The 26427-nt window shown below is 41.1% G+C and overlaps 1 protein-coding gene across 1 annotated transcript; it reads left to right on the forward strand.

The window, feature by feature from the left end:
* The first annotated feature begins 372 nt into the window (after positions 1-372).
* LOC104847835 (serine/threonine-protein kinase RIO2) lies at positions 373-26427 on the forward strand. Its single transcript, XM_033757395.1, is given in 7 exon segments — positions 373-409; positions 1426-1588; positions 1857-2069; positions 24718-25106; positions 25205-25642; positions 25645-26204; positions 26206-26427. Coding segments are annotated over 7 exon segments (2022 nt in total).

Genomic DNA, 26427 nt, shown 5'->3' on the forward strand with positions numbered 1-26427 from the left:
GGTCTTGTCTTTCTTTCACACCATTAACCCAGGCTTAATGCCATTAGATTAAACATAAATATAAAACTTTTAAATTATTTTAAAATGTTATCAAGAATCCCATGGGAAATGATGTCACTGTATACAAAACCTTTTTAATCAACCCATAACAATTAAAATCCATAAAGAGAATGAACTATTTAAATTTAACCACATCAAAATAGAATATTTATTTCAGTGAAAAGTTCTACACATAGAAAAGGACAATTTTATAGAAAGAAGAATATAAGAGGCAATTCAGGAAAAATTGGGCTGATAAACATTTAAAAAGACATCCACACTAAGAAACAGAAAAAAGCAAATTGAAAAACTTTAAGGATCTCACCCAAAAGAATGGCAAAGTTTAGAGATGACAGAAGAGTTGGCAAAGGTAATGGGAAAGGCAGATACTGCTAGTAAGTATATACACTTTGAAAGGGAGATTTAACTCTATTAATACGTGCATACACATACACTACTGCCTGGCAACTCCATGTCCTAGTGCCCATGTGCACTGAGGCTTTCACAGAGATGTTCAGTACAGCATTGTTTATAATAATGCAGGCACAAAAAGCAAGCCTGCCTGGGCATGGTGGCGCATGCCTGTAATCCCAGCATTCAGGAGGCTGAGGCAGGAGGATTGCTGTGAGTTCAAGACCAGCCTGGGTCACACAGTGAGTTCCAGAGCAGTCTGAACTACATAGTGAGACCCCGTCTCAAAAAAAAGCAAGCCTGGAAGCAAACCAAATGACCATCAGAAAAGAATCAACTATGTAGACTACAATATTTCTATTCCATGAAATACTTTTTAAAAACTGAAACTGATTATATGCTCTGACATGGTAAGAGCTCGACAACATATTGTTAAGTGGGGTAAGGGGAAGAGGAAGCAGATTGAAGACTACCTTGTTCGTGTAAAGATATCCCACAACACAGCCACACGTTTTCAAGTTAGGAAAGAAGTGCATAGAAAATAGTCTATTTATCTCTATTTGTCTTCTGTTTGCCTCTGGAACGTGTACAAGGATAATGTGATTGGATTACTGGGGAAGTGGATCAAATGGTTTGTAATTTTTTTCATTTGTATAAGGAGAACATATATGAATGAATGAAATTTATCTTTTGAATTGCAACAAATGCAAAGTATGAACATCAGTTTTCCTCAAAAAAGTTAAAGAACAATTTTATTCTTCTCAACAAAGCAATTTGCAATGGGATCTTGTAGTCACGAGCTTTCTACACAAACCCCAGGCTACTGGGATTCTGTTTACAGATACCTTTTCTCATTTCCATGTGCTATGTAAAGCAAAGTATGCCTGCTCACTGGGAAATAGCAAGTGAGGCAGGAAACTTGATTATTACTGGCTGGGCTCCTTGCTTACAGGTATAATATTATTCTGTCTCTAGGTGTCCACCTTCAACTCTCCTTCCAAGATGGCCAACCTTGGGAACCAGTCAAAATTCTGCTTTTGAGCAACTGTGAGACCTTAGATGAGTTACCCAAGGTTTCTGAGAGTTTCGGCTTCCTCATTTCTAAAAACCAGGATAGCGCCTACTTCACAGCCTTACTGTACTAAATAAGACATTGAAGGTGAAATTACTTAACATAGCCTTTGATGGACAACAGCTTCCACTATGTTGTTGGGGGAAGGCCTTGGAAGTCAAGTACACCACTTAACAGCTACCTGACCTTGAGCAAAGAAATACAACTTCAGGGTCTCAGTTTCCCTATGTGAAATGGGGATAATAATATTTTCCTGATACAAGTTGTTCTGAGCCATCAGGGTCGAAAGAACTATGCTCCACCTGCCGACCGTACTCGCTCTTCCCTTTTGAAGCGTCTTCTGCAATTTTGAGATAACCCGCCAGGGGGAGCAGTTGAAACACACAACGAGCTTTGGCGCTGCGGGCCAGAGTCGCAGCTACAGGAGGCAGCAGCTCTTCCGGCCTGCTGTCCTTCGGGATGATCCTGCCTTCTCCAAGGATGGACAGTGGTGGCAGTGGGCTTGGCAGAAAACAGTCACAGCAGAGTCGCAGAACATAAGTTCCAGGTAAAGCCTGAGCCGCCCCGAGGCTCCCATAGATGCGGTCTGGCCATCTCTCCAGGTGCCTGTGGCTTCCTGCAGGTTCTCCGGGGACTTCAGGCCTCAAGATCTTACCAAATTAACATTCTGTCTTTGTGAAGAAGACCGTGCTAATTACCTGGTTTTAATGAAACCCAGGAGAATGTGTTGGCGCTCCGCTTCGCGGTCTGTTTGTTTGAGGCAAGGTTAATGGTCTGCTTGGATATGAGAATGGAGTAGGATATTCATGGATAGCTTTCTATAGAGGGTCCCCTTTCCTACACTAAACCTATGAGCTTGAACCCCTCATCCAAGTTTCCAGGATTCAACCAACAGTGCCCCCATGTACTCTGCCAGGGAAGCTGGACCAACAGGTGACGCACTGGGCTTGGGCAGCCATCCTGCAGCCACAGATGGTAGAGGCAGGAGCAGGCCTGAGTGTGCTAGGCCAGCAGCCACGGCAGCAGTCGCCCAGAATAGAATTAATTTCCCTATTATCCAGCACTGCTAAGGTGCTGGAGGCTGCAAGTCAATGTGAACAGCACTTTTCAACCCTAGAAGACCTAAGCCTCCCCTTCCTGTAAGGAATATATACAACCTGCCCACATGATATTTTAATCACTTTAATATCCTAACAATAATATAAAAAACAGTCATAATAAATTAATATAGATCTGAATATGTACGTGCTCAGGCAGCTATGGTAAAAAAGCAGTATATGCTTATTCTTATTTGCCACATTGCATTAATGATTGACAGCCACAAACACAAAATAAGTGTTGGTTGACTCAAATACTGTACCGTGAGCACTGTATAGGTGGAACAGTCACTAAAGTTCTAACCAAACACAATTGTTCCTTACTTTACGTACAGCTAGAGTAGGTTAAAGCCATGAAGAGTTGTGTTTAATGCAGAACAGTTAGGTTCTGTGTTCCCCCATTGTGATAATACCTCCTCCCACCGCAAGCAAGCGTGTACGCGTGCGCGCGCGCACGCGCGCACACACACACACACACACACACACACACACACACACACATTCCAAGCAAACCCCTGGAGGCAGTTTGCAACCCTGGAAGACTACTGGTATGGACGGTTTGGGAGGTCTGCCAAGGCAGGTAGGATCTTCAACTGCCTTCCAGAACCCTCAGAAAGTATCAGATGCTCCAGGTGATTAGCTAAAATCCCTCCACCTGCAAATGCCAAGGCCTTTTTTACAGCTGGCCACAGGTTTGCTAATGGAGAGAGGTGGCTATCCCCAGGTGGCTCTGCCCTAGCTTTCTCTGTGAGGATGTATACCTATTACCTCAGAACTGCGATGGAAAATGACACAGTAACACACCCAAGTCAGCCTAGGAAACACAGGCACAAAGAGACACCTGGTCCATCCCCTGTGCCACCCCCTGCCATACACCCATCTAGGCCCACTTTAGAGGGAAGGCCTGGAAGCCAGTCACTGAAGATCTCCATGCCAGGGCTGGTCCCACACTGCACTAGCCAAGACCATGTGTTCATCAGGGAACCCATGGGCTGCTGAGTTTGGCTCCAGTTAATGGAGTCCAACTGTCAAAGTATGGTTACTTGACAATTCACAGTCCTCTTCTCTGGGGTCCTTCTAAAACTTGTAAATTCACTCTTCAATGAAAGAACAGTGGTTTAGTTAGCAAGATTCCTTCTTCCATTTTGCAGTTTTCTTATGCAGTTATCAATCATATTTTATATTAATGGAAAACTAATAAACATATGATTCCAGGTTCCTGGCTTAGTTAAGTAGTACATACTAGAGGACTGGAGTTTTGTTAATGCTTAGGAATACTGGAAGGTGCTACTTGAGAAGCTAAGGCTGGAGGATCATTTGAGTCCAGGAATTTGAGCTCAGGCTGAGAAGCAGAGCAGGACTCTCTCAAAAAATAAAAGCACTGGAAGGCTTCAGGTTCCTCTTCGTGAACAGTTCTCACTACGAAGGATGAAAGCATACACATGGGTGCCACAAATTGTATTTAACGTTTCTCATCTCAGGATTTCTCCTGAAAGCTTAATTGATGTTTTGCTTCAGCTGTCGTGCATTTTTCTAACTGAATTGTGCTCTGCGTCTGTTGGAAGTCTTCCCAGAAGCAGATCCGAGGATAGACTCGCTACGCACAGATTCTGACAGGGGAAAGGCCTGTGAGAATACGTGAGGAGGAGCCGGACAGTCAGAGCTGTCAGGCCAGGCAGGAGGAGCCTCAAATACCTGTTAGTGTAATTACGTAGCTTATTAAAAGTTGACCGAGGGCCGGGGATTTAGCTCAGCAGTTCGGTGGCCTGCCTTGCAAGCACAAGGACCCGAGTTCAATCCCCAGTACCAAAAAACAAAAACAAAACAAAAAAGTTGACCAAATGTATTAAAAAGTAGTACATGGAAAGATTCTTCTGTACATGAATATTAAATTGAATTCTTTGAACAGATGTGGTAGACAGGAGTAGCCTGCAAAGCAGATTATTGATCCAATCAGAGGTGGCTGAGATTACTGTGAAAGTTTGGGGGATAGTCATTCAAATTTAGTATATCTCCATATGTTTATTGTGTTGTAATGTCTCTGAAATCTAAAGAAAACTCTGGAAATCATTGTCAGTGCATTAAGAATGTGATATATGAAAGCAAATGATGAAGAACTCTGATCAATCGATCCTGTGCAACGGAAAGATAATAGACATAAAGTCGATGTGCAGGTACAATTCTGTGCTTTAAGCTAAAGGAAAACATTAGATTTTGAAAAGTTTTATTTTGATGTACTATTCCCAATTAACCAACCGGCCCTGCTCTTGACCTACATTTGCTAAATGCAGTTGAACTGCATTCACCACTATGTTACCTGTGGGATAATGATGAGGAAAAAAAGATGTTCTTGGAATGAAGGAAGTATGTGAGGGTCAATTTAGGATTAGGGTTAGGTCCTCTTGTTCAATAAATATTTGCTAAGAATGGTTTTAGGATCTTGCCAAAATCATACACCGCCTGCTTTGGTTTTACATCTATGTTTGGCAAGACCATATATGCATATATGTGATACTAAGATATTCACATTAATGCATTATGTTTATAAATTATATTAATATACACGCATATGAAGTATGATAAAAATATGATGAATGTTTACTTTTTTATTATTTTACTTTTAAAAATTGTTTATTGGTACAATTTAGATGTACATAATGATCTCATTCATTATAAGGAATTTGTACCTGTACATGATATATCTTGATTCCTATTTTTTGCTACTACCCTCCCCTCCCTTCAGCCATTCTTCCCCTCCTCATTTACAAATGCTTTACCATTTTATCTTTCTTTTCTAATTTTTTTCTTTTTCCCTTCCTTCCTGCCCCTTCCCCCTCCCTAGTGCCTATTTACAGTTAAACATTTTCTTCCTATTTTATAATATCTATTATACATTTTGGTCCTTATTTACATTTTCAGTTTCTCACACAAGAGAAACAATGCAGTATTTACACGTGTGTCTGACATTTCATTTAAGAATATGGTCTCAAAGAGCATCCATTTACCAGGAAATGTCTCAAGTTTATCCTTCTTTATGGCTGAGTAGTACTCCACTGTAAAAAAACCCTCATGTTTTTATCTAGTCATCAATTGATGGGCATTTGGGCTATTTCCAAGATTTAACTATTACTAACCATGCTGCTGTAAGCATGGGTATACATATATCACTGTGATATGATGCTTTTAATTCTTTAGGGATGATACCTGGGTAAAATGGAACCTCTAGTTCTAGTTTTTTGAGGAATCTCCACAGTGACTTCCATAGTGGTTGCACCAGTCTACACTAACAGTGGGGAAGGGTTTCTTTCTCCTCACACTCCCACCAGCATTTGTTATTGGTTGACTGCTTGATAACAGCCATTCTTTCTGGAGTGAGATGGAATCTCAGTGTTGTTTTAATTTGCATCTCTCAAACAAACAATAATATTTAACATTTTTTCATGTATTTATTTGCCATCTGTACTTCATCTGAGAAATGTGTATTCATCTCAGATGTTCATTTTGTATTGGGTCTTTAAATGGAGGGTAGGTTGATGTTTTTGAGTTCTTTATATATTCTAGATGTTAGTCCTTTGTCTGAGAAACAACTGGCAAAAATATTTTTCCCACTCTATTGGTTGTCTCTTTACTCTGTTGGTGATTTCTTTTGCTATTCAAAAGCTTTATTTTATTTTGAGTACCAGGGATCAAACTCAGGACCTTATGCTTGTAAGGCAGGTGGTAGCACCACTGAGCTAAATCCCCAGCCCCTAAAAGCTTTTTAATAAGGTAAGATACCGGTTGCTGATTCTTTGTGCTAGTTCATGTGTGACTGAGGTTTTGTTCATAAAGCCTTTGCCTACACCGGTGTCTTCAATAGTTCTCGTCGCTCTTCCAGAAGACTTAGTGTTTCTGTTTTAATATTTAGATCTTTGATCCATTTCGATTTTCTTTAGTGCATAGTGAGAGATATGGGTATAGTTTTAGGCTTTGTCACATGAAAAGCCAGTTTTTCCAGCACCATTTATTAAGGAGGCTGTCTTTCTTCCAGTAAAGGTGTTTGGCTGAGTGAAGGTGGCTGAGTATGTCTGGAGTTGTTTCTGCATCTCCTTTTTGGTTTTGTTTATTTATTTGTCTTTTTGCTAGTACCATGCTGTTTTTATCACAGTATCTCTATAGTATAATTTCAAGTCAGGGATTGCGATGCCCCCTGCCTTGCCTCTGTTGCCCAGAATTCCCCCCCCCCATTCTAGAGGCCTGGAGATTTAGCTCAGTGATTCCGCCTGCCTCGCAAGCGCAAGGTCCTGAGTTCAATCCCCATGCCAAAAAAAAGAAATTCAACCCTAGGTCTCTTCTGGTTCCAAATGAATTTTAGTACTGTTTTCTCTAATTTTGTGAGGTATGCTGTTGGTAGTTTGATTGCACTAAATCTGTATAACAATTTTGGAAGTATGACCATTTTTACTGTATTAGTTCTGTGAAAGCTGCATCACAACTAATCCTCCTCAAAATACATCTCCTTGCTTCAAATACACTTTCCTGTCATTTTTGCCAGTTTCTGGAGCAGTTCTGGAAACCTACTTTTGAGGCAGGCGTTGGAACCACTGAACCACTGAACCACTGAACCCAGCCCTGGAAACCTACTTTTGTGAGCGTCGTTAGTTGTGCTGTCTGTTATGGCTACTTCAGTATCCTGAATCATTCAAAACATTTTCTTTTCATGGTCATCTTGTCTTTGGGGAAGAACAAGAGGTTTCATGATGCCAGATCCACTGAATAAGGTGCATGAGGTTGTATTTTTATTTGACAGAAACAATGTGTCTAGAAAATGGCCTGAGAAATAGGTAAATGGTTTTATCCTCCGTCATGACAAGACTCTGTGTCACACATTGCTTCTAGTATGGCGATTTATGCCAAATAAAAACATTCTGGTGTGTCCTTGTCAATCTTATTCATCAAATCAGGCACCATGAAACCTCTGACTCTTCCCTAAAGTCCGAATGACCATGAAGGGTGGGTGCTTTGAGTCAACTTAGAACATGGAGCCAGCCACAACAGTGCAACTAAAGACCCTTGTGAAAGAAGACTTCCAGAACTGCTTTAGAAAGTGACAAGAAGGATAGATAAGTGTGTTGGAAGCCAGAAGGAGTATTGCAAAGGGGAATAATGGCAATGTAATAAAATTTTTAAAATTTAAACATTGTATTTTTATCACACTTTTAAATATATATTATATGGCATGCATTTCTGGACCTCAAGAGATAGAGATCAGCCAAAGGAGTTTTTCTGCTCTCCCATGTATGTGCCACCAGAGGTGCTGCCAAATGTTCAGCTGTCACCTAATTACATTTCAAGTCTTTCTGAAAAAAGGAATAACTTTTTTTCACCCAGGCCCACCTCAACCCCAGGCTGTTTCTCATGGCTAATTCATGAGGCAGAGGGAAGAATGCAGAGTTTGCAGATAAATGAACTAAACTGTGTGAGCACACTCTAGGGACGGCTGCACATGGGGCGGCCTGGGACTATGTGACCCTTTTACAAAGGGCCACTGTGATATCTAGTCATAATTCTCTGTCCTCGTTGGGGCAAGAGAAACATTAGCAGGCATGATTTCCTGATAAGACAGGCTCCTCACAGGGACCTGGCACAGCTATCGTCCTTCCTCAGTGTTGTACTGTGTTGTATTTCTTCTCCAGACATGCCCCACCCACTGTGAACTCCGTAAGGACAAGGCTGCCGTCTTTGACTCTTCGGCACCAGGACAGTGGCACCTGGCTCAATAAATGTGAATTGATGGATCATATGAGTGAATGACCTACTTTTGTCCAAAAGGACAAAATATACTGGCCACCATGCAGGATAGACTCAAAATATATTGTCCTATATTTAGCTAAGCCCATGGCTTATACACAGGTTATAGCAGCTCGTGCCATATAGCAGAACTGGTGAATGTCGGATAAGCGCTTCTCTGTCAGCACTAAAAGGAAGACCGCCAAGGGGTGAATCATTAGGATGTTCCAATCTGGAAAGAGAAGAACCAAGTCAAGTAGAGGATGGTAAACATAAAAAATTACTATCCTTATCCCTGTATTAACTTATCCCCCGTGTCTTGAGACTAGGAAGCCCCACTAGAAACTTCAGAAATGCATGAATGCCGACAGGAAGAATTACTGGCTTGCATGGTACTAGAAGACTCAGGAAGTGTATTTCTTGAAGGCAGTAGTGGATCTCAAACTATCAGGACCACCTGTACCGGTGAAGTAAATTCTCAGGCCTTCCCCCAGAAACCCCAGTGCCAAGGGCCTGGGTGGAGGCGCCCGAGAAGCAGCATTTAAAAATCTCAGATGACGCTGATTCCAGTGGTCACAGAGCACTCAGTGCGATGGTAAAACCTGCAAAGTTTTTGGCAGATTCTTCTTTAGATTTTTATCATGAACACTGCCAGACATACACAAAAGTAGAAAGATGGGCACAAAAACCTACAGCATGCGTTGGTCCGCTTCAAAATGTACTATTGTACCACCGATATTGTACCTGTCCCCTTATAAGCTGTTTTTCTGTGAAACATTTCAAAGCCTATCCTTGATATATCAGTGTTTATTTCTAGCCCCCAAGCACTCTTTTTAGGTTTATTTCCTTGATGAGAGAAGGTAGAGTGTTTTGGGATCAGCTCTTAAGGGTACTGGAGCCCAGGAAAACTGAGTGGATTTGATCCCCACTTCCAACTGGAAGTTATTTTTACTTCTGTCAGTTTCTTGCTTCTGGGCCTTTGCTAGGTCTATGCCTTCCCCACCCACATCTCAGATGCCCTTGCTGCCCTTTCTCCCAGAGCCGCCTTCCTGCAGTGAACTCTTCATCCCTCTGACATATAGTCGGGCCTTACATCTCCAGTGACAGGGGTAGGAAACTTTCTGTCTTTCATTGCCTGTGCAGGTCTTTTGTCCCCACAGCACTGCTAATCCCCTGAGGCTAATATGGGAAAAGAGCATCAAAGATCAATGTTTCACAATCCTTACCATCTACAGACTGTGTAGTCTGATTGGGCCCTTTGTCTCCCTGAAGCTCCCATTCCTCAAGATGAATCTCACTGGCCTTTACAGTGTTTTCCAAAATCATCCTCAGTGATTTGATATTGAAACAGGAAGTGATTGTGTCCACAAAAGGCACAGAATTAAATCAGATGGATGTGGATTTGCTATTAGTGGAACAAATATTCTTCAATGGTAGCATAACTACAATACTGTATTTTCTTGTAAATCACTTAAAATCTAACAATAGTAGATGCCTGGAGCAAGTAAAGCTATGTTACCTTTTGTTTACTGAGATTCACAGAAAAGGCTCCATTCCTCAGAATGGATGAAAGAAATGTCAAAAAAAGGACAGGCCAAGGACATCACTTGGTACATTCCAAGGACTATTTTGGAGCTCTGTCATAGGTTAATGCGTGGCTGGATTTTCTCTTTTAGTGACAGTTAATTTAATGATGGATCTTGAGAGCCAATACATTTTTTAAATAAACTGTGGCATCCAGTGAGCTCTCGAGGTGCGGAGCTGCAGGCCACACTTGCCAAAGAGTGGTGTGGATGAAGGTGTCCTGCCTGCCTTCCAATGGCTTGGCCTTCCTCTGTTTCCCTTCCTTGTCTGACCCAGCTGCTCTTCCTGCTCTAAAACACCTTTTTGTCCTTGCAGTAACTCCCTCTACCCTTTCCACTTTCTTGGTTGATTAGGTCTACCTCATTCAGTCATAGCCGCCTTGCCAAGGTGTGTTGGCTACGTACGCATTCACACCCACTGACCTCCTTCTCCAGCCCAGACTCAGGCTTTCTCAAGAGTGATTGTGAATCTTGATGAATTTCTCCCAAATCCTCTTACCCTGGCTCTTCATAGCCCAAGTTTCACACATGCGTTCAGTGGATTGAGATCCTTCTAACAGACAGCAACCTCTCTGAGCCTCTCTAATGAGAGGCCTATGGTTCGGGGTAAGATGCTTATATCTAGCACTTAAATAATTATATATTCAAGACAAGAACAATAGTTATCTGATGTGTGGGACTGATTATCGGGTATACCACATATATAAAAAGAAACACACACAACTGTACAGAAAAGTTTGAGCACTAAAGAATGTTACAATTCTTTGATCTAAATATTAGTCATCTTCACCCAATATGGTTAAAACTCCAAGTTTAATAAAGAGTCCAGATTAATAGATTGCCAGGAAAATTGACATTTCTTACCTGGGTTTTAGAACAAATGTATCACAAATTAATTCCGTATTCCATGTGGCTTTGCTTGTTCAAACTTTCTATCATTTCCAAAGGGTCAGTTCTCTTAGTCTACTCCACATGGGGCTGAATAAGCTCAGAATGGTATACGGTCCTCTCTCCTCTGCAGCCCATTACAGACCTCAGGATAGAGTCTGGGGACAGAATCTTCATATCCATGCAAGGAACCCTGAATATCAGATGATCACCCACAACCTCCCACTTCCTGCCAAACTCAGGGCTGGGTGTCCAACCCTTGCCTTACCGATGGCCACATGCCTTTCCAAGGCAGAGGACAGGGAGGCCAGCCTGGGAAGACCATGGGAGCTAAGGGCCCTTCACTCCATTGCTGCTCCTAGAAGGTTTTCAGAGAAGAGCTCAGGGGAATTGTCCAGCCCTACAGCGAAGTCTCAGGTACACTGAGTAAACTAAGTATTCTGGTGCTGGTGGGGAGTTGGGTTTCTGACCCTCTTAGGAGAAAGAGGATGTCACTGAGTGTGGCGCCAGGCTGCTAATGCCCACACGCAGAGTGGAATGCTTGAGAATTAACTTGCCCATAAAGCCAGGCATGATAAATGGGCCGTGAGTGTGACAGACAACCACTTTGGGTGACAGAGGTCTGGATTTACTCAGTGTCACAGGTGAATGAATGATGGATAGAGGCAAGGTGTTTACCGGGAATCCTCAGTGCTCTGGGGATGATTATGAGTCAGTGAAAATAACCTTAGTTACATTAAATAGACTTTAATATAATTCTCACAGTTATGTGACTGGAACAAAGGGGTTCCTATTAGAACATTTTTCATGATAATTTTTGGGTAAATTATAAACTTCACTTAGAACCAAAGGATCCAGTTTGAACACAATACTCTCTGCAGCTTGAAGAGCAGCCTGACAGCAGGCTTTGCTCACCCACCCCAGCTAAGCCACCTAGGTCCTTGTGAAGCACACAAATCACCCCCTGTGGTCTTGTTGCCCTGCCTTGCCCCTTGAGAACCTCTTTTTTTTCCTTTCCTTCTTTCTTTCTTTTATGTACATTTAGTTCCCACAGGCTTCTTTTATCAATATTTCAATTGGTTGCCGCTGACCTCGACTTGAATCCAAATATTTGCCCTATTCAGTGTGAATTGTTCATTCAGCCTCATGCTTGATTATGTCTGTGCTCTTTTGAGCAAACTGAATGGGCTACTTGACTATGTAATGCCGATATAACCTGGTCATTAGTAGTGTTTGTTAGAGGTGACCAGATGCAGCAAGGAAGGAAGGGGACAGAGGAAGGGGTTTGTGCTCAGTTTTCCTCCCAGTGCTGCCAGGATAAAGAGAATATAAGTGTGCACTTTCCGGGACATAAGTTCAGAGTGTCTCCATGTTTTTCAAAATGGGTTCTTAGTCTGATCTGAATCAATCACATCAGAAATTGGGGGAGATTGGTACACTTAGGACTCACAATTTTATGTAATCACTAGGACGTTATCCACTGGTTTAGACCAGCAATGTGAAATACAATTAAGTGATTTAGTTTTATTGTTTGTTTGGTTTGGTTTGGTTTGGTTTTTGATATCAGGGATTGAACCCAGGCCCTTTCACTTGTGAGGCAGGCAGCAGAACCACTGAGCCAAAACCCCGGCCCTTAAGTGATTTATAGTACTTGTCCTTGATCAACATCATTCCCTACACTGATTGTATGACATTTCTTTTTATATTCCTACTGTTTATGAACATCAAATGTCATATGACTGCAATGATTCATTTTCCTTTTGTCTTGCTGATTGCACAACTTTTAACTGTTGTATGTGGAACTATAATTCCTATTGCAGGAGAAGCAAAACTTCATCCTATATTTTTATATTCAGTGACTGGGGATCTGCAAATTAAAATGACAAAAGAAATCAACAAGAAAGGAAAAAGTCAGTTTATGCAAGTGTGAATACTTGTGGGAGGACTCAGTGATGAGTAAGTAACTAAAAGAAGGGTTAGATTTAGAGATTCTATACCATCTTAACAAAGAGTGATACAGTTGAGAAGTGAGACAAGAAGAGAGGGTTAGGAACTTGTAGGGGTGTTTAGTTATGGGACAGTGACTAAGAAATTTATAGGAAATAAGGGCATTTAATAAGATCTATTGTGTATATGTGTCTCACAGGTGATAAGCATTGTCACCAAGTATATTCTAAGAGAACAAGACACCTTTCTAATGTATGTTACTTTTACAAAGGGAAACATGTCCTGCTTTTTGATAGAAAGGAAGCAGGCAAAGTGCTAATTGCCTTAAACTCAAAGCACTCTGTATGCCAATTTGACCTCTTTAAGGGTGGCAAGCTCTGATCCTTTTCAATATACAATTATTTGTTGACTGCTCACAAAATGTCCAGTAGTGAGTTATACTGCAGAAACTCTTCATGTAGAGTAAGAGTGAAAGTTCTTGGCACTGGCCTGATAGAGGAAACCAGCACAAATCTAGGAGGACTTTGCCAGAAACAAGAGAGACTTTGAATTGTAGGTTACTTTGTCCAGTGCTCCAGAGAAGGAAGTGATAATAACAATGTACCCGTTTGTTTGTATTTGTCCTTGAGGAGTTTGTGTCCTATTGGCAAAGACAAACATGTAAACAATATAGAAAAGTTAGGAATGAGAATATTTGGAACAAGATATCAAATATGATTGTTATGGATCAAGAACAAAACAAACAAACAAACAAACAAACAAAAAACAAAGCAAACAATATGAATGGGAGCCCTTGCCATCTGGGAGCTTGCAGTCCTTTAGAGGAGATCATTTATAAATGCAAATAGATAGTGTTCAAGGCAGGCTGCACTTAAAGGAATCACTGAGTGACACAGTTACTTAGAGTTGGAAGAGGTTATGTCCAAGTGCCCTGGGTATGTCCGGCCTGTGAAGCCCCGCTTGGAGCTCACACCTCAGTGCTCCTGTATGTTCACACCATGTGTACTTTAAATCTATGTAAAGGGTTTACAGAATTATTTAAGCATCTTGAATGCAGCCCTTTCACTACACTTGGATTTACTGCTTATTTCCTGTTTCAGTTGTACTGATTGCAATACCTCATCATATAAAAGAGGAGAAGGGGTAGAGGGAAATGGATGTTTATTAAGCACCCACTAGATCCCAGACATTGAACTGGGCACTTTCCAATTTTCTTCTCACTTATTTATGGAGAAGATTTTCTACTCACACCCTGGTTCTGTCACTCAAAAAATCCTGATGCCTCAGAAACCCTAAATCCCTCTTTCCAGCCTCCCCATTTACCTCACTGTGGGCAGAGAAAGCACCTGTACACCTCTACCCTGGTGGTGCTTGGACCATCTTGGGCTTCTGAATGAGCAGCCTTCGAGTTTTTTACACTGTCAGCATTACTCACTCATTATCATCATTTTTAAGGTCAGAGGGTGCAAATCCTGCTCTGACTTTTCTCTCGGCACATTTTTATTTGTGGGTTCTTCTCCTTCCTTCCAGGTCCTCTTATGCTGAGCGTTCACATCCCAGTCCATGCACGTCCCCTCTAGGGATCTACTTCATGGCCATTGTCCCCATGTCATTTGAAAGCATCCTCAGTCTTTCTCCCCTCCTACAACACATTGGCCTGCAAAGTGCATATTCTTCAGATAAAACAGCATTGGAATCTCGCTCTGCTATTCACATGCTGTGTGGCCTTGGTAAATCTCTTAACCTCTCTGAGTCTCAGTGTCAGCCTATATAAAAAGGAGCATGACCACCTCGCAAAGCTGCCAAGATTAAAGAGGTAACATACATCAGAGCGTGCGACCCAGTGCTCCTTGCAGATGACATGCTCAATATTGGTTTTATTCACCTCCTGCTTTCTGGTGGCCATATATAAAAGGCATTAAAAGCATGCATTGCAAGGAAAATCCAGGTGCTGCTTTCAGTTCTGATTTGTCTCAGATGAGGAACAGAAGGAAGCTCAAGTTTCTGGGCAGAGAAGCACTGCCCTTGAGCTGGAGTTATTATCTCACTGTGCTGAACTTTAAGTGTGCTCCTTAACATCATAACAACAGCCAAGGCTTTATGGGATTTTCTGGAGAAATAAACTGAGAAAATACATATAAAACCTGTGGTTTAGTGCCTAATTGTGGTAAGTATTCAATAAATTTTAGATAATATTTTCATCCATCCAGTGTGGTAAATACATGATTTCTTCTAATTTTTGACATGTACAAGGTATTTTCATTCTACCAATAAGAGATTAAAGTGACTCCCCATTAGTAGTGGGAAGTCATGTTGATACCTGTGAGTCACTCTGTGATCGCCACAGAATAAAGGTGCCAGGGCGGGGGATTTAGCCCAGTGATTCCGCTGCCTGCTTCACAAGCACAAGGACCTGAGTTCAAGCCTTGGCACAAAAAAAAAAAGGTGCCCAGAGATATGACTTTTGGCTGGGGTACATTGGCTGGAATGAGGAGGGAAAAAGCAGAGAGTGTTGAGAAGCACCTCAGAAATATCCCTCTCTACACTGTATAATAGTGATACACAAATGCCCACAATAATAGCTAAACCTTGGAAGCAGTCCACACGCCTGTCAACAGATGAATGGATAAAGAAAATGTCATAAATGTGCATGAAGGAGTACTTCTCAGCCGTGAGGGAGGATAAATTTGAATCACTTCTAGGAAAATGGATGCAACTCGAGACCATAGTGCTCAATGAAACAAATCAGACAGAGAGGTTGAGTATCTCATGGTTTCTCATTATATGAGAAACTCAGAGATAATTTAAATAGCAAAATAAGAGCTAGATGATAGGAGATAAGAAGGTGGGCCCTGTGGAGATGGGAAGGAGATCTAGGAATGGAAATATGGGTAGGAGGGGAAGAGAAGGAAAAGTCAAAAAAGAATTAAGATGTGATATGTATAGGTACCAGTTCCCCACGATGAATCTATTTAATACGTATCAAAAACATATCCTAATAAAAAAGTTCTACCAATCTAAGAAAAAAAGAAATATCATTTTCTAATAAATACCTAACAATCATGAAACTGTTATTGCTTACAGATCTTTGAGAGAAAAACAATTATACAAATAAAAAAATTAATATTATTATAATAAAAACATTTTACCTGATTCATGTGCTAAATGACTGTATTAACAGTAATCACAATCACATGAGAGGGAGGCCATTACTTATAATGAGATTAAATAATCAATTCTAATAATATTTGCATAGCACTTATATTCATTTTCTAGGGCTGCCAAAATAAAGTACAATAATATAGATAGATAACTTAAAGACAGAAATCTGAGCCAGGCATGGTCTGCCTGCCAATAATCCCACACTCTGTTAGGCAGAGGCAGGAAGATTCCAAGTTCAAATCTAGCTTGGCAGCATAGCAATTTACTGAGACTCTGTCTCAAAATTTAAAAAATAAAATAAAATGAAAATGGTCTGGGGATGTAGTGCAAAAGCCCTGGGTTTATTCCCCAGAGTAGCAGAATGAGAGAAACAGACAGACCAACAGACAGAGAGACAGACAGAGACAGAGATGATACAAAGAGCTGGAGGGAAGTATAGAAATTTGTAATCTCACAGTCCTGGTATGGGCAGGACCAACCCCCCTAGGAAAGTACTAGGAAAGGATCTGCTCCAGGTCTCTCTCTGCGTGGCTGTGGTTTGCTGGCAATCTCTTGTGTGTTGAGCCTGTGCCTGCATCCCTCCACCTCCCTCTGTGGCCATACGCCATTTTCCTTTGTACATGTCTACCTGTGTGCAACTTCCCCTCTTCGTGTTCCAAATTCCATCATCATATTGATGTGAGGCCCACCCTATCCCATTAGGACCTTAACTAATTACACCTGCAGCATCCCTTCTACATACAGTCACAGGCAGAGCTAGAAATTAGGACTTCAATATTTTTCGGGGATATGAATTAAGGCCCAACAATACCTATTTTCTACTGCCTTTCGAGCAATCTGCAATCTTACATGGAATAGATTGCCAACACACTATTTCTGATATTAGGACTAACTTGCCATGGTGCAACAATTTATTGATATCACTGATATAGTAGCAGAAAGTTGTAAATTAGGAGGACATATATAGCTACATTTTGCACCAGTCCTTCTCTTTTGGCGTCAAAGGCCCGAGGCCTTATCTAAAAGCTGCACCGCTCAAGGTGTGTTGTCCACATCATGTTACAGGGACAGGAAGTCTTACAAGCCAAGCCACCTGGTGGGATTCCATTCCTTTCCAGACACACACACGATACACAGAGAAGTGCCAAGTCACTCTGCTGACTGGAGTACAGAAATTCAGCTGCCATAATAAACAGAAGAAACTTTCTCTGGGAAGATTAAAGAAGGAGGTCTGGGGCCTGGGATTTAGCTCCGTGGTGCCACTGCCTGCCTCACAAGTGCAAGGTCCCAAGTTCGACCCCCCACACCAAAAAAAAAAGAAGGAGGTCTGTGTTTCTCAGCTCTTCCAAACCAATATATTTTCCTGTTTTCAAGTCAATCAAATACATTTCTTAATTAAGAAGACACAGTGACTATTTAAACAATAACCAAGCCCAGTGGTCTGGTTTTTAAGAAAAATGTCGGGCCGGGGATTTACCTCAGCAGTTCGGTGGCCTGCCTCGCAAGCACAAGGACCCGAGTTTGATCCCTGGTACCAAAAAAAAAAAAAAAAAAAAATGTTGGTTTTTACTTTGGCATGATGGATTATTTGCCAAAACAACTAATATTAAAGGAGATATTCTGCCTTGCTGATGAAGGAAAAAAATGCAAATAATATATTTGGCTTTGATAATGATCAAAAGTTTAAATTATGCAAATTATCTAGAGTAGTTGCAATGACGATGCTGAAAATTATTTTTTTCCTATTGCTAATATTTTTCTGAGGGTCAGAGCTACTCGTATGAACGTCTGTGGCCCCAATATTATAATCTTCACTCAGAAATACACAGAGTATTTTAATGGCATGTTTAGTACTTAAAATCATTATCTATTAAAATAATACCTCATAAACCACAAACAATAAACATGTGAATTAATGCAAAACTTTAGAAATCAGTGCATCTTGAAGCATTCCCCAGGTAGGAAGGCACTTAGCTTGGTTCGAATAAGTGGTTATTAATACCCACTTTCCTTATTCTCTGAAACTTGCAAGAAACGATTTGTTTGCTGTTCACACCTGTTAGCTCTCTCATCCTCACATGTGGATTTTATTGTCTCCATTGAACAAACAAGGAAATCAAGGCTGAGAAAAGTGAAGGACCATGATCATGGTAGAGGTGGGACTTTGAAACCAGATCTCTCTGAACCAAAGTCTCATATTCTTTCCACTGAGCCTCCTCTATACGGCCTTGGTAGCTGTTTCTGGTTTTGATTAAACAGCAATATGTTTTGTTGTGCTACCTCTCCCATCACTGTCTTTCCTAGTCTAAAGTTTATAAATGAATGAATGGATGGATAAATAAATTTCTGTCAGTCTTTTGTATCCCCCCCTCCTTCTTGTGCTTAATAACTGAACACCACTTTTGGGTCCAGAAAGACCTATAGCATCTATTTATGATTCACTGACACATCATGACCCATATGCAATATCATTTTGTAGAGAAGTACAGTATAGATCTTTCTTTATGAAAAAATTTTTTCTTTTTATCGAGTTTATTGGTATAATCTAGGTATACAATACAGTTACATTCATCATTGGGATCCTGTACCTTTACATGATAGGTCTTGATTCTCATTTTTTCCCCTTGTCCCTGCCCTCCCTTCACCCCCTCCTCCCCTCCCCATTTACAAACACTTTATTTCCATTCTTTCAGTTTCTCATATTTTTTTCCTCTCTCTTATTTCCTTTCCCCCACCCTTCCCACTTGCCCTACACCTTTAGCCCTTTACTTCCTATTTCACATTATTAATTATCTCTTTAGGATCCTGTGTACTATTATAGTTTTTCACACCAGAGAAACTATTCGGTATTTCAGTTAAAGAAATCTCTGTATGAACATTAAAAATAGGGAATCCTAAAATAAAACTAAACAGGAAAGTAAAAGAGAAAAGGCAATGATGTAAGATTAAAATAATCCTTAATTCTGGAGATGAAAATGGTCCCTTAACATATTTAAATTGCTTCTTGCTCTTGTAGTCTTATCTTATTCTTTTTTTCATTATTTAGATAATACTTTATTAGTTTCTGTAATCAAACCCACGTAGATATGACCTTACATATTTAGTACAGTGTGTTACCCTTGTACAAATGGAAAAAAATAAAAATAAAAATAAAAATAATTAACATTTATAGACCAATATGGCTGTCCATTTCTAGAAGTACAGCATAGATCTTAACACTAGCATAGTATTGCCTGGTAATGTTGACTGGTAATGTTACCACAAAGCAGCTCTACTTTCATAAATCAAAGTACTGCACAGTGTTTATCCCAACCTTGTACTCTAGTGGCTTCTGGTCTTGAACTGGCCACTAACTGTGATTTTGAGTAACTGCCTCAGGTTTCTGAGCCTATGCTTTTTCACCAGGCACTTGACATCCAAGTCTTACTTCACGGAACTGTTGTAGACATGAGAAATGCTGAGGAAGGTGTTTTTTAGGGGTCGAAGCCCCAAGGTGCTATAACTTTAAAAAACAATAATGCCTCAGAGCTCACCTATGGGGGTTGCCCTGGGGAAGTGTTAGGTCAGCAACCCACTTGCGTGGTCTGTGTACCTCAGGTTTTATTTTTCCCTAGAAACAGCAACATGCTTCATGCTCTTCAAAACCTGTGTTAGAAAGCACGGATAATAAATTATTAAGGGAACAAAGACTTAGCTCATCGAAGAGCTACTGCTCTGTGGGTAAATAGAACCCCACTGTGTATTAAACAAAAATTAAACCCCATTTTATTTTTTATAGTTAAGTTGCCATCAATTCAAATACAGAGAACAAGGCGCTGGACATAGTTAATAGTCCACAGACTGGCCAGCCTGGGCTTTGAAAGCATTTAAGCTTTCCTGAAGTGCTGCTTGTCCCCAATTATAACTCACTACTTACCATCTTCATAATTTAAATCTGTCCGCCCCTTAGGGGGGAAAATTTTTTGCTAATCAAAGCCATGAATGCACCTTTTTTCTTTGACAGCATTCAATTAAAGCTAAATGGTGGGTTTTGAATGAGTTACTGTGGAGAATAAAGGCATTAATGAGGTAATTTCATTATGGAGACTTGTCCAGGCCTATGTGAAAACGAGGGAAGTAAGTGGAGGGGAAAGCTGCTGAGGAAATTAGGGTTCCTTCCACCCTAATTAATGTTTGGGGGCATTTAGTACAGGCACCAAATTAACTGCTCCAAAGAACTCTCATTGAAAAAAAATACATTGTTGCCCTCCCTTGTAATTAGAAGAACACTGGTGAATATAAAGCCAGCCTTTAATTTAGCCGGCCCCAGAAATCACAGCATTAAGGAGCTGGACTTGAAGGAAGTGCAGGCACACAATATAGGATTGTTTAGGTCCTTGTACTCTCTGAGCTGTAAACAGGTAGCCACTGAATGAGGAATTATGAGACTCCTGGGAGGCCTGTCTTCCCAGCAAAACAGTCTTAAATGCATCCAAAAGGAAGAAAGAAAGGTGAATAGGCCCAGTGTGGGTCGCCAAGGGAATGCTCAATGCTTGTCTTAAGTGATTACATGATGTTGTGCCGGCCCCTCTCATTGAGTTATCTTTACACTGCTTTTGTCTCCTCTAATTGGAGCTGATGAGGTGCTAATTGGAGGCCCTTTTTAAAAGCCCACTACTTTAATCATTGGAAAAGCCAGGGAGGCTGAGGGAGTGAAGTTAATGAGATGGAAAAAAGAGAAAACCTATATAGTGTAGCTTGACAAAAATAAAGCTGTAGTTTGTGTGAGTCTCCAAGGGGGTGCAAGGGAGGTTTGATGGGAGAGAAAGTAGAACCCAGGATATTATCTTTTAAAATCTTTCTACAACATCTTCACAGCTCAGCTGGAAGAGGATGAATGAATCAGGTTAATCCAGAGGTTTCTGTCCTTTCATTCCCATACTGGTCCGAATTCAGCCCAAAACCTTTATGTCCCAGAGCTCTGGCTCCCTTTCAAAATTGACGGAGGGAATTGTAGGGAGATGGGCAAGCCTCCTGCCAACCCCTGCCTTTCTTCTAAGAATAAAAGTTTTTCTTGAGTCCTTTGGATGTAATGTGGTCTCTTTTCTGGGTGTAGAGAGCACTCTGTCTCATACTTTCCTTCTTATCTCCGATATGGGGTGAAACTGGATGGTGACAATGTTCATGAGGGCCATGAGCTGGGGAAAAGAAGGCAAAATTGACTTACCTAGTGACTCAGAGTTGGGCATGTTCTGATTTGGGTTTTCTTTTTTGGTGGGTGCGGGGGGAGGGTGAGACATACTGCTTTTTGTTTCGTCTTACTTTTTAATGCTTTCCACATCTCTAGAAAGATCCAATGTAACTTTTATCACTGGTAAAATTAAATTTTGGTGTCTTCATTCAAGGTAGATTTGAAATTGTTTAAGGGAGCACAGAAATCGAAACGGCACGTGAAACAGAGAGCAATTGTGTGCTGCGGAAGACTGGGCTCCCAGAAACACCTTGATGGTGCTGAGCCTGGTTTGCTGCTCCTGCTGGGTAACAGGACCTCTGGAAAGTTAGTACCATGGAAGCTTGGAAATAAGCGTCAAGTGTGTGGGTTACAGAGGATCACACTAAACTCCCTTCCCTGACCTCCACTACGATTGATAAAGTATTTATGAAGTACATTGGAGGATTTATAAAGGGCACCAAGGGATCTAGCACATCATGTATTATCTCATATTGTCATACACTTCTTGCAGGTTAATTTCCTGACACAATGTAACCTACTTTAGGGCAGTGACCCTACAGTTTATCTTCCATTCAAACCCGAGAATCCAAATGCCGAAGTCACCTTGTCCACGTTGCCTTAATGTAAAATCCAGCCATGAGACAGCACATAGTCAGAGATATGAAATTAACATGACACAGGTCAGCCTGTAAATATGAGCACATGATGCAAAAGCTAGTGGGATCCAGTTTTATCCTCGGGAAATAAGTCAGTACCTGTCAAGTGCTTGGATCAGTGCCTAGTGAGCAGTGAGGGGCCAGTAATTTAAAGTTGACACAGGGTTACTGAGAAGGAGAAAGAGAAAACTGGGAAGCAGACTTCCAAGTGGCAAAACTGATTGTTCAAGTCCAGAGAGGCAGCAGTGGGCTGAGACAACTGTAAATCAAAGGGAGAGCTTTGCTGAGGGGGAGAGATTTAGAATGAACAAAGTCCATTGCCTTTGCTGGGCTGAGAAGGCAACCTGACAGTAACTGAGTTCTTTCTAGGTGGGTGAGAAAAACACTCCCTGCAGAGAGAGCATAGGATCTCAGTGCTGACAACAGCCTAATGTCGCTCTGGCCCCAGTCCACTGTTCCAAAGATTAAGTGTTGGGCTCATAATACTGCAGGGAGGGGTGGGGAGTAGCTCAGCGGCACCACACTTGCCTGGCAAGCACAAGATAAAAAATCCTGAAGCCACAAAAAGTGGTCGAATCTGCACCAGATTCTGGATCTCTGACCAACAGATTGATGCTGTTGTTTTGTTTTGTTTTTAACAGCATGCAGATTGACAGGACAAAGAAATTTCCAGCTTTCTGCTTTGAAATTTCTAAGTATGTTGGACAACAACAGGACAGAGCCATTGTGTGTATACACATACATACATTTACACACATGTACTGATACCTAGCCCTACATATCAGCCTTAAATTGGGGAAAATCCTTCTTTGGTTATACATGGGCCACAAGGAAAATGGCTGTATCCAGGCAACTCTTCATCTCCTGCACTCATGTATGTAGCATCCATCAAATTTGGGGACGCCCAAACATCGAGTGCTCAGGATAGGGAGGTGAGCAACCTGTGACATAGGATGCCCTGGTGAGACTTGTTCAGAACGTGAGGGGGACGTTACACAAAGATCTGTGTACAGAATCCACTGATTCCTGATGCTGTGATCAATGCTATGGGGAATGCACAGTACCTCTGTTTGCCATGCCAGAGTAGACAGTCACATTTACTGAAGACTCCAGGTGATACTGAAGCAGATACTTGGAAAATCCTGAGCTAGAGTCAGACAGAAGAACCTCCCTCAGCTGTTATTGTAGCAGCTTCTAATGAGTTAATGAGCAGCCTGAGGAAGGAGAGTAAGTGGGGTGGAGGCAGTGGGGCCCTGGAAATCTGCAGAGCATTAGCAGATGCTGCAGCAGGAGGCTGGAGAAGCTATTTGCCAGTCGGCTGCAGCTTCTGAAAGAGCAAGCAGAAGGGTCAATGCATGTGGCCTTCATCGGTTCAGTGACTATATTTTAAATAATGACAACAAAATCCAGAACACGCAATTTAACATTTTTTGTTTTATAAATTCATTTGATAAAATAAGTTGCACAAACACAAAAAATTAAATTGAACTTAGTCACACAATTATTCGATTGGTTTTATTGGGAAAATACCTTTATATGGGGACTAGGGCATATGAGAGCCAAAATTAAGATCACAGCACCTTAGCTTGAGAGAGAGATTTAAAGACTATAGAGGAAGATCCAGAAAATAAGTGACTACTTTATAAGTTGTGGCAATCATGATTAGAGTATGGGACTCCTGCTCTATCATCCCATGCACTCTGAGGACAGCATGTTATCCACCTTGGCCCTGGACTGATCAGATACAAGCTTGATACAACCGGCTAAATACATGAAAAGCTCCTGTACATTACTACTAGGAAAAGCTTATTAAAACTCCATAATATACCAATCTTCATCCATCTGATTGGAGAAGCTCAAGAAAGCATGAGAACTACCAAGATTACTAAGATTGTAATAACAGGATTCAGAAGGCAACATGAAGAGGCTCCCACTGGATGACTGGAGCATTATTAAGGATAATAACTGACATGGACTAAAAATCATCAAATATATTAAAATTCATAAGTTCAAAGTGATACTGAACAATAGAGATATCGTGACAGCTAATAACAAAAACTTTATAAAGGCTACTTTCAGAGAATGTCTGGGAACAAATTGTAGTTAAACTAGAGAGAAAGAAGTGGGGAGGAAAAAGGGAAAGAGGGAAAAAGAGAGGGAGGAAGAGCATTTTTCCTACCCAGTAAAAACTGTAGGACTGGGCCAGGAATTTACCTTAGTGGTTCCTCTGCCTGCCTCACAAGCGCAAGGTCTTGAGTTCAATCCCCGGTATCAAACGCAAAGAAACAAACAAAAATTGTAGAACACGGCATATCACCATTTTATCCAACCCAGTGAAACCCCAGATCTTAGAAATGGTGATCAATGGCTGCTGACCACAAAGCCTCCCAGTAGAAGTACACATTCCCCATTGCCAATGATCTCTTTTCGACAAAAACTCCATGTTGGTTGGCCAGTGCTTCTGAAGGCTCAGCATTCATTCTCACAGACGTGTCCTTGTCCAGGTCTCAGCAGTTCTCACTCACTGTTTTGCAATGTACTGCTACATGGTCCTCAAGCATCTCATGGTTTTTCAGACTCTTTGCTCAACCTACCAGAATGACCCATGCAAAATGCAAAGCTGTCCACATCTTCCATTCTATGTGGTCAGGCTCTGCTGGGAGTTGATCTGTATTCTCACCACAAGGAATCAAGTGCTAACCCTTGGTACCTATGAATGTGATCTCATGTAGAATAGATTTTCCAGATATAGTCAAGATGAGGTCATACTGAATAAGAGCGGGCTTTGATCAATAACTATTATTTTTATAAAAAGGAATTTTAAGGGAAAGATTACCCAGGAGCCCTGTGCGTGAGCACCTTCCAGTTGTGTCTGGAGCAGCCATGGGGAAGGTAAGGTAGCCAAGCTGCGTTTCATGAGCCAGGATGACTTCAGGGTTGAAATGGGCATAAAGAACCATGAAACAGTTCCCAGCAGTTTGATTGCTTCCACTGCCAGCCTGAAACATGGTGGCTGTAATAAAATTTTAAGAGAATTAGTGAAATACAAACTCATAGCTTGGGAGCATACCAAAACTGTCCAGGGATATTGGTTGACATACTCAGGCTACGATTATCTAGCTTTGAAAACACTTTCTTCTAGACTAGTAGTTGACTCTGTTGGAAACCAGATGGGCATTTGCAAAGAATCAGATATTTACACTGTTGCAAATGAAGGACAGCAGTTTGCATTAAACCTTCACAGACTAGGGCCAGGGATTTAGCTCAGTGGTGCTCACCTCTCGCCTCAAAAACATATGAACCTGAGTTCGAGCCCTGGTACCAAAAACACAAAACAAAACAAACAAATAAACAAACAAACTGCACAGACTAGCATGATTACCATAAGCACAGGCATGTTTCTTGGCCTTATTTGTCTCATCTCTCTGCTGTGAAGGAATTTGCTTATATGAGGGCATTACATGACAGAAAATTTCCAATTCCAAAGCTGGTTAATTACAATCGCCATGCAGTGGTCATGGAGCTCATAAGTGGTTATTCTCCATGTCAAATACACCACATTGAAGATCCTGCATCACTATAAGATGAAGTGATGGAACTCAATGGCAAACTTGAAAATCATGGGCTGATTCATGGAGATTTCAATGAATTCAATCTCATATTGGATAAAGATGACCACGTCACCATGACTGATTTTCCACAGATGGTTTCAACTTCTCATCCCAAAGCTGAATGTTATTTTGACAGAGACATTAAATGCATTAGAGATTACTTCACGAGATGTTTTGGCTTTAAGAGTGAGCTTTATTTAGTGATATCAGGAGGGAGGATTCTCTTGATGTTGAGGTTTCCGCCAGTAGTTATACAAAGGAAATGCAGGCAGATGATGAACTTCTACATCCAGTAGGTCCAGATGATAAAATCACTGAAACAGAGGAGGGATCTGATTTTTCATTTTCTGATGATGAGGTGTCAGAAAAAGCAAGGTCAGAAGTTGAACACAAACAGAATGCTGTCAATGAATCAAGAGGCTGCTACTCCAGCTCATATGGAGACCGTGAACAGACAGAAGGAGACCGCTTATCAGAAGAGAGTGCCCAAGCACACAATTTTGAAACGACTAAATTCAGTCAACCTTTAGAAGAAATAAAAGGGCAGATTGTTGAAAACAGTTGTACAACCGAGTTTTTTGAGGAGAACAAAAATGAAAATGACACCATGCAAGAAGGCCAGACAGCTGAGGGAGGAAGTCCTGCTGGCTCTGAGGAGGAAGAAGATGACTACTCTCGTCTCATTAACCTGCTGTCATTAAACAAAGAGTTCAGGCCTTTCAGACATGAAGAAAATATGGGAAATATTGATCCGTATAAAAACAAGAACTCTGAGTATTACTTCCGCAGTCAGTGTTATAAGCTGTTCAACGATTCCTTCAGAATCAGTAAAACAGAAGGTGAAATGTCAGTTAACAAAAAAATCAGCTGTCAGACATCCACTACAGAAAGAAGAAGCAAATATATTTACTAAGCAATGGAGAGAAAACATGCAAAATATTAAATCAAGTTTGGAAGCAGCCAACTTTTGGGGAGACTAA

Source organism: Fukomys damarensis, unplaced genomic scaffold, assembly GCF_012274545.1.
Source record: "Fukomys damarensis isolate Sample0158 unplaced genomic scaffold, DMR_v1.0_HiC HiC_scaffold_30, whole genome shotgun sequence".
Classification (NCBI taxonomy): domain Eukaryota; kingdom Metazoa; phylum Chordata; class Mammalia; order Rodentia; family Bathyergidae; genus Fukomys; species Fukomys damarensis.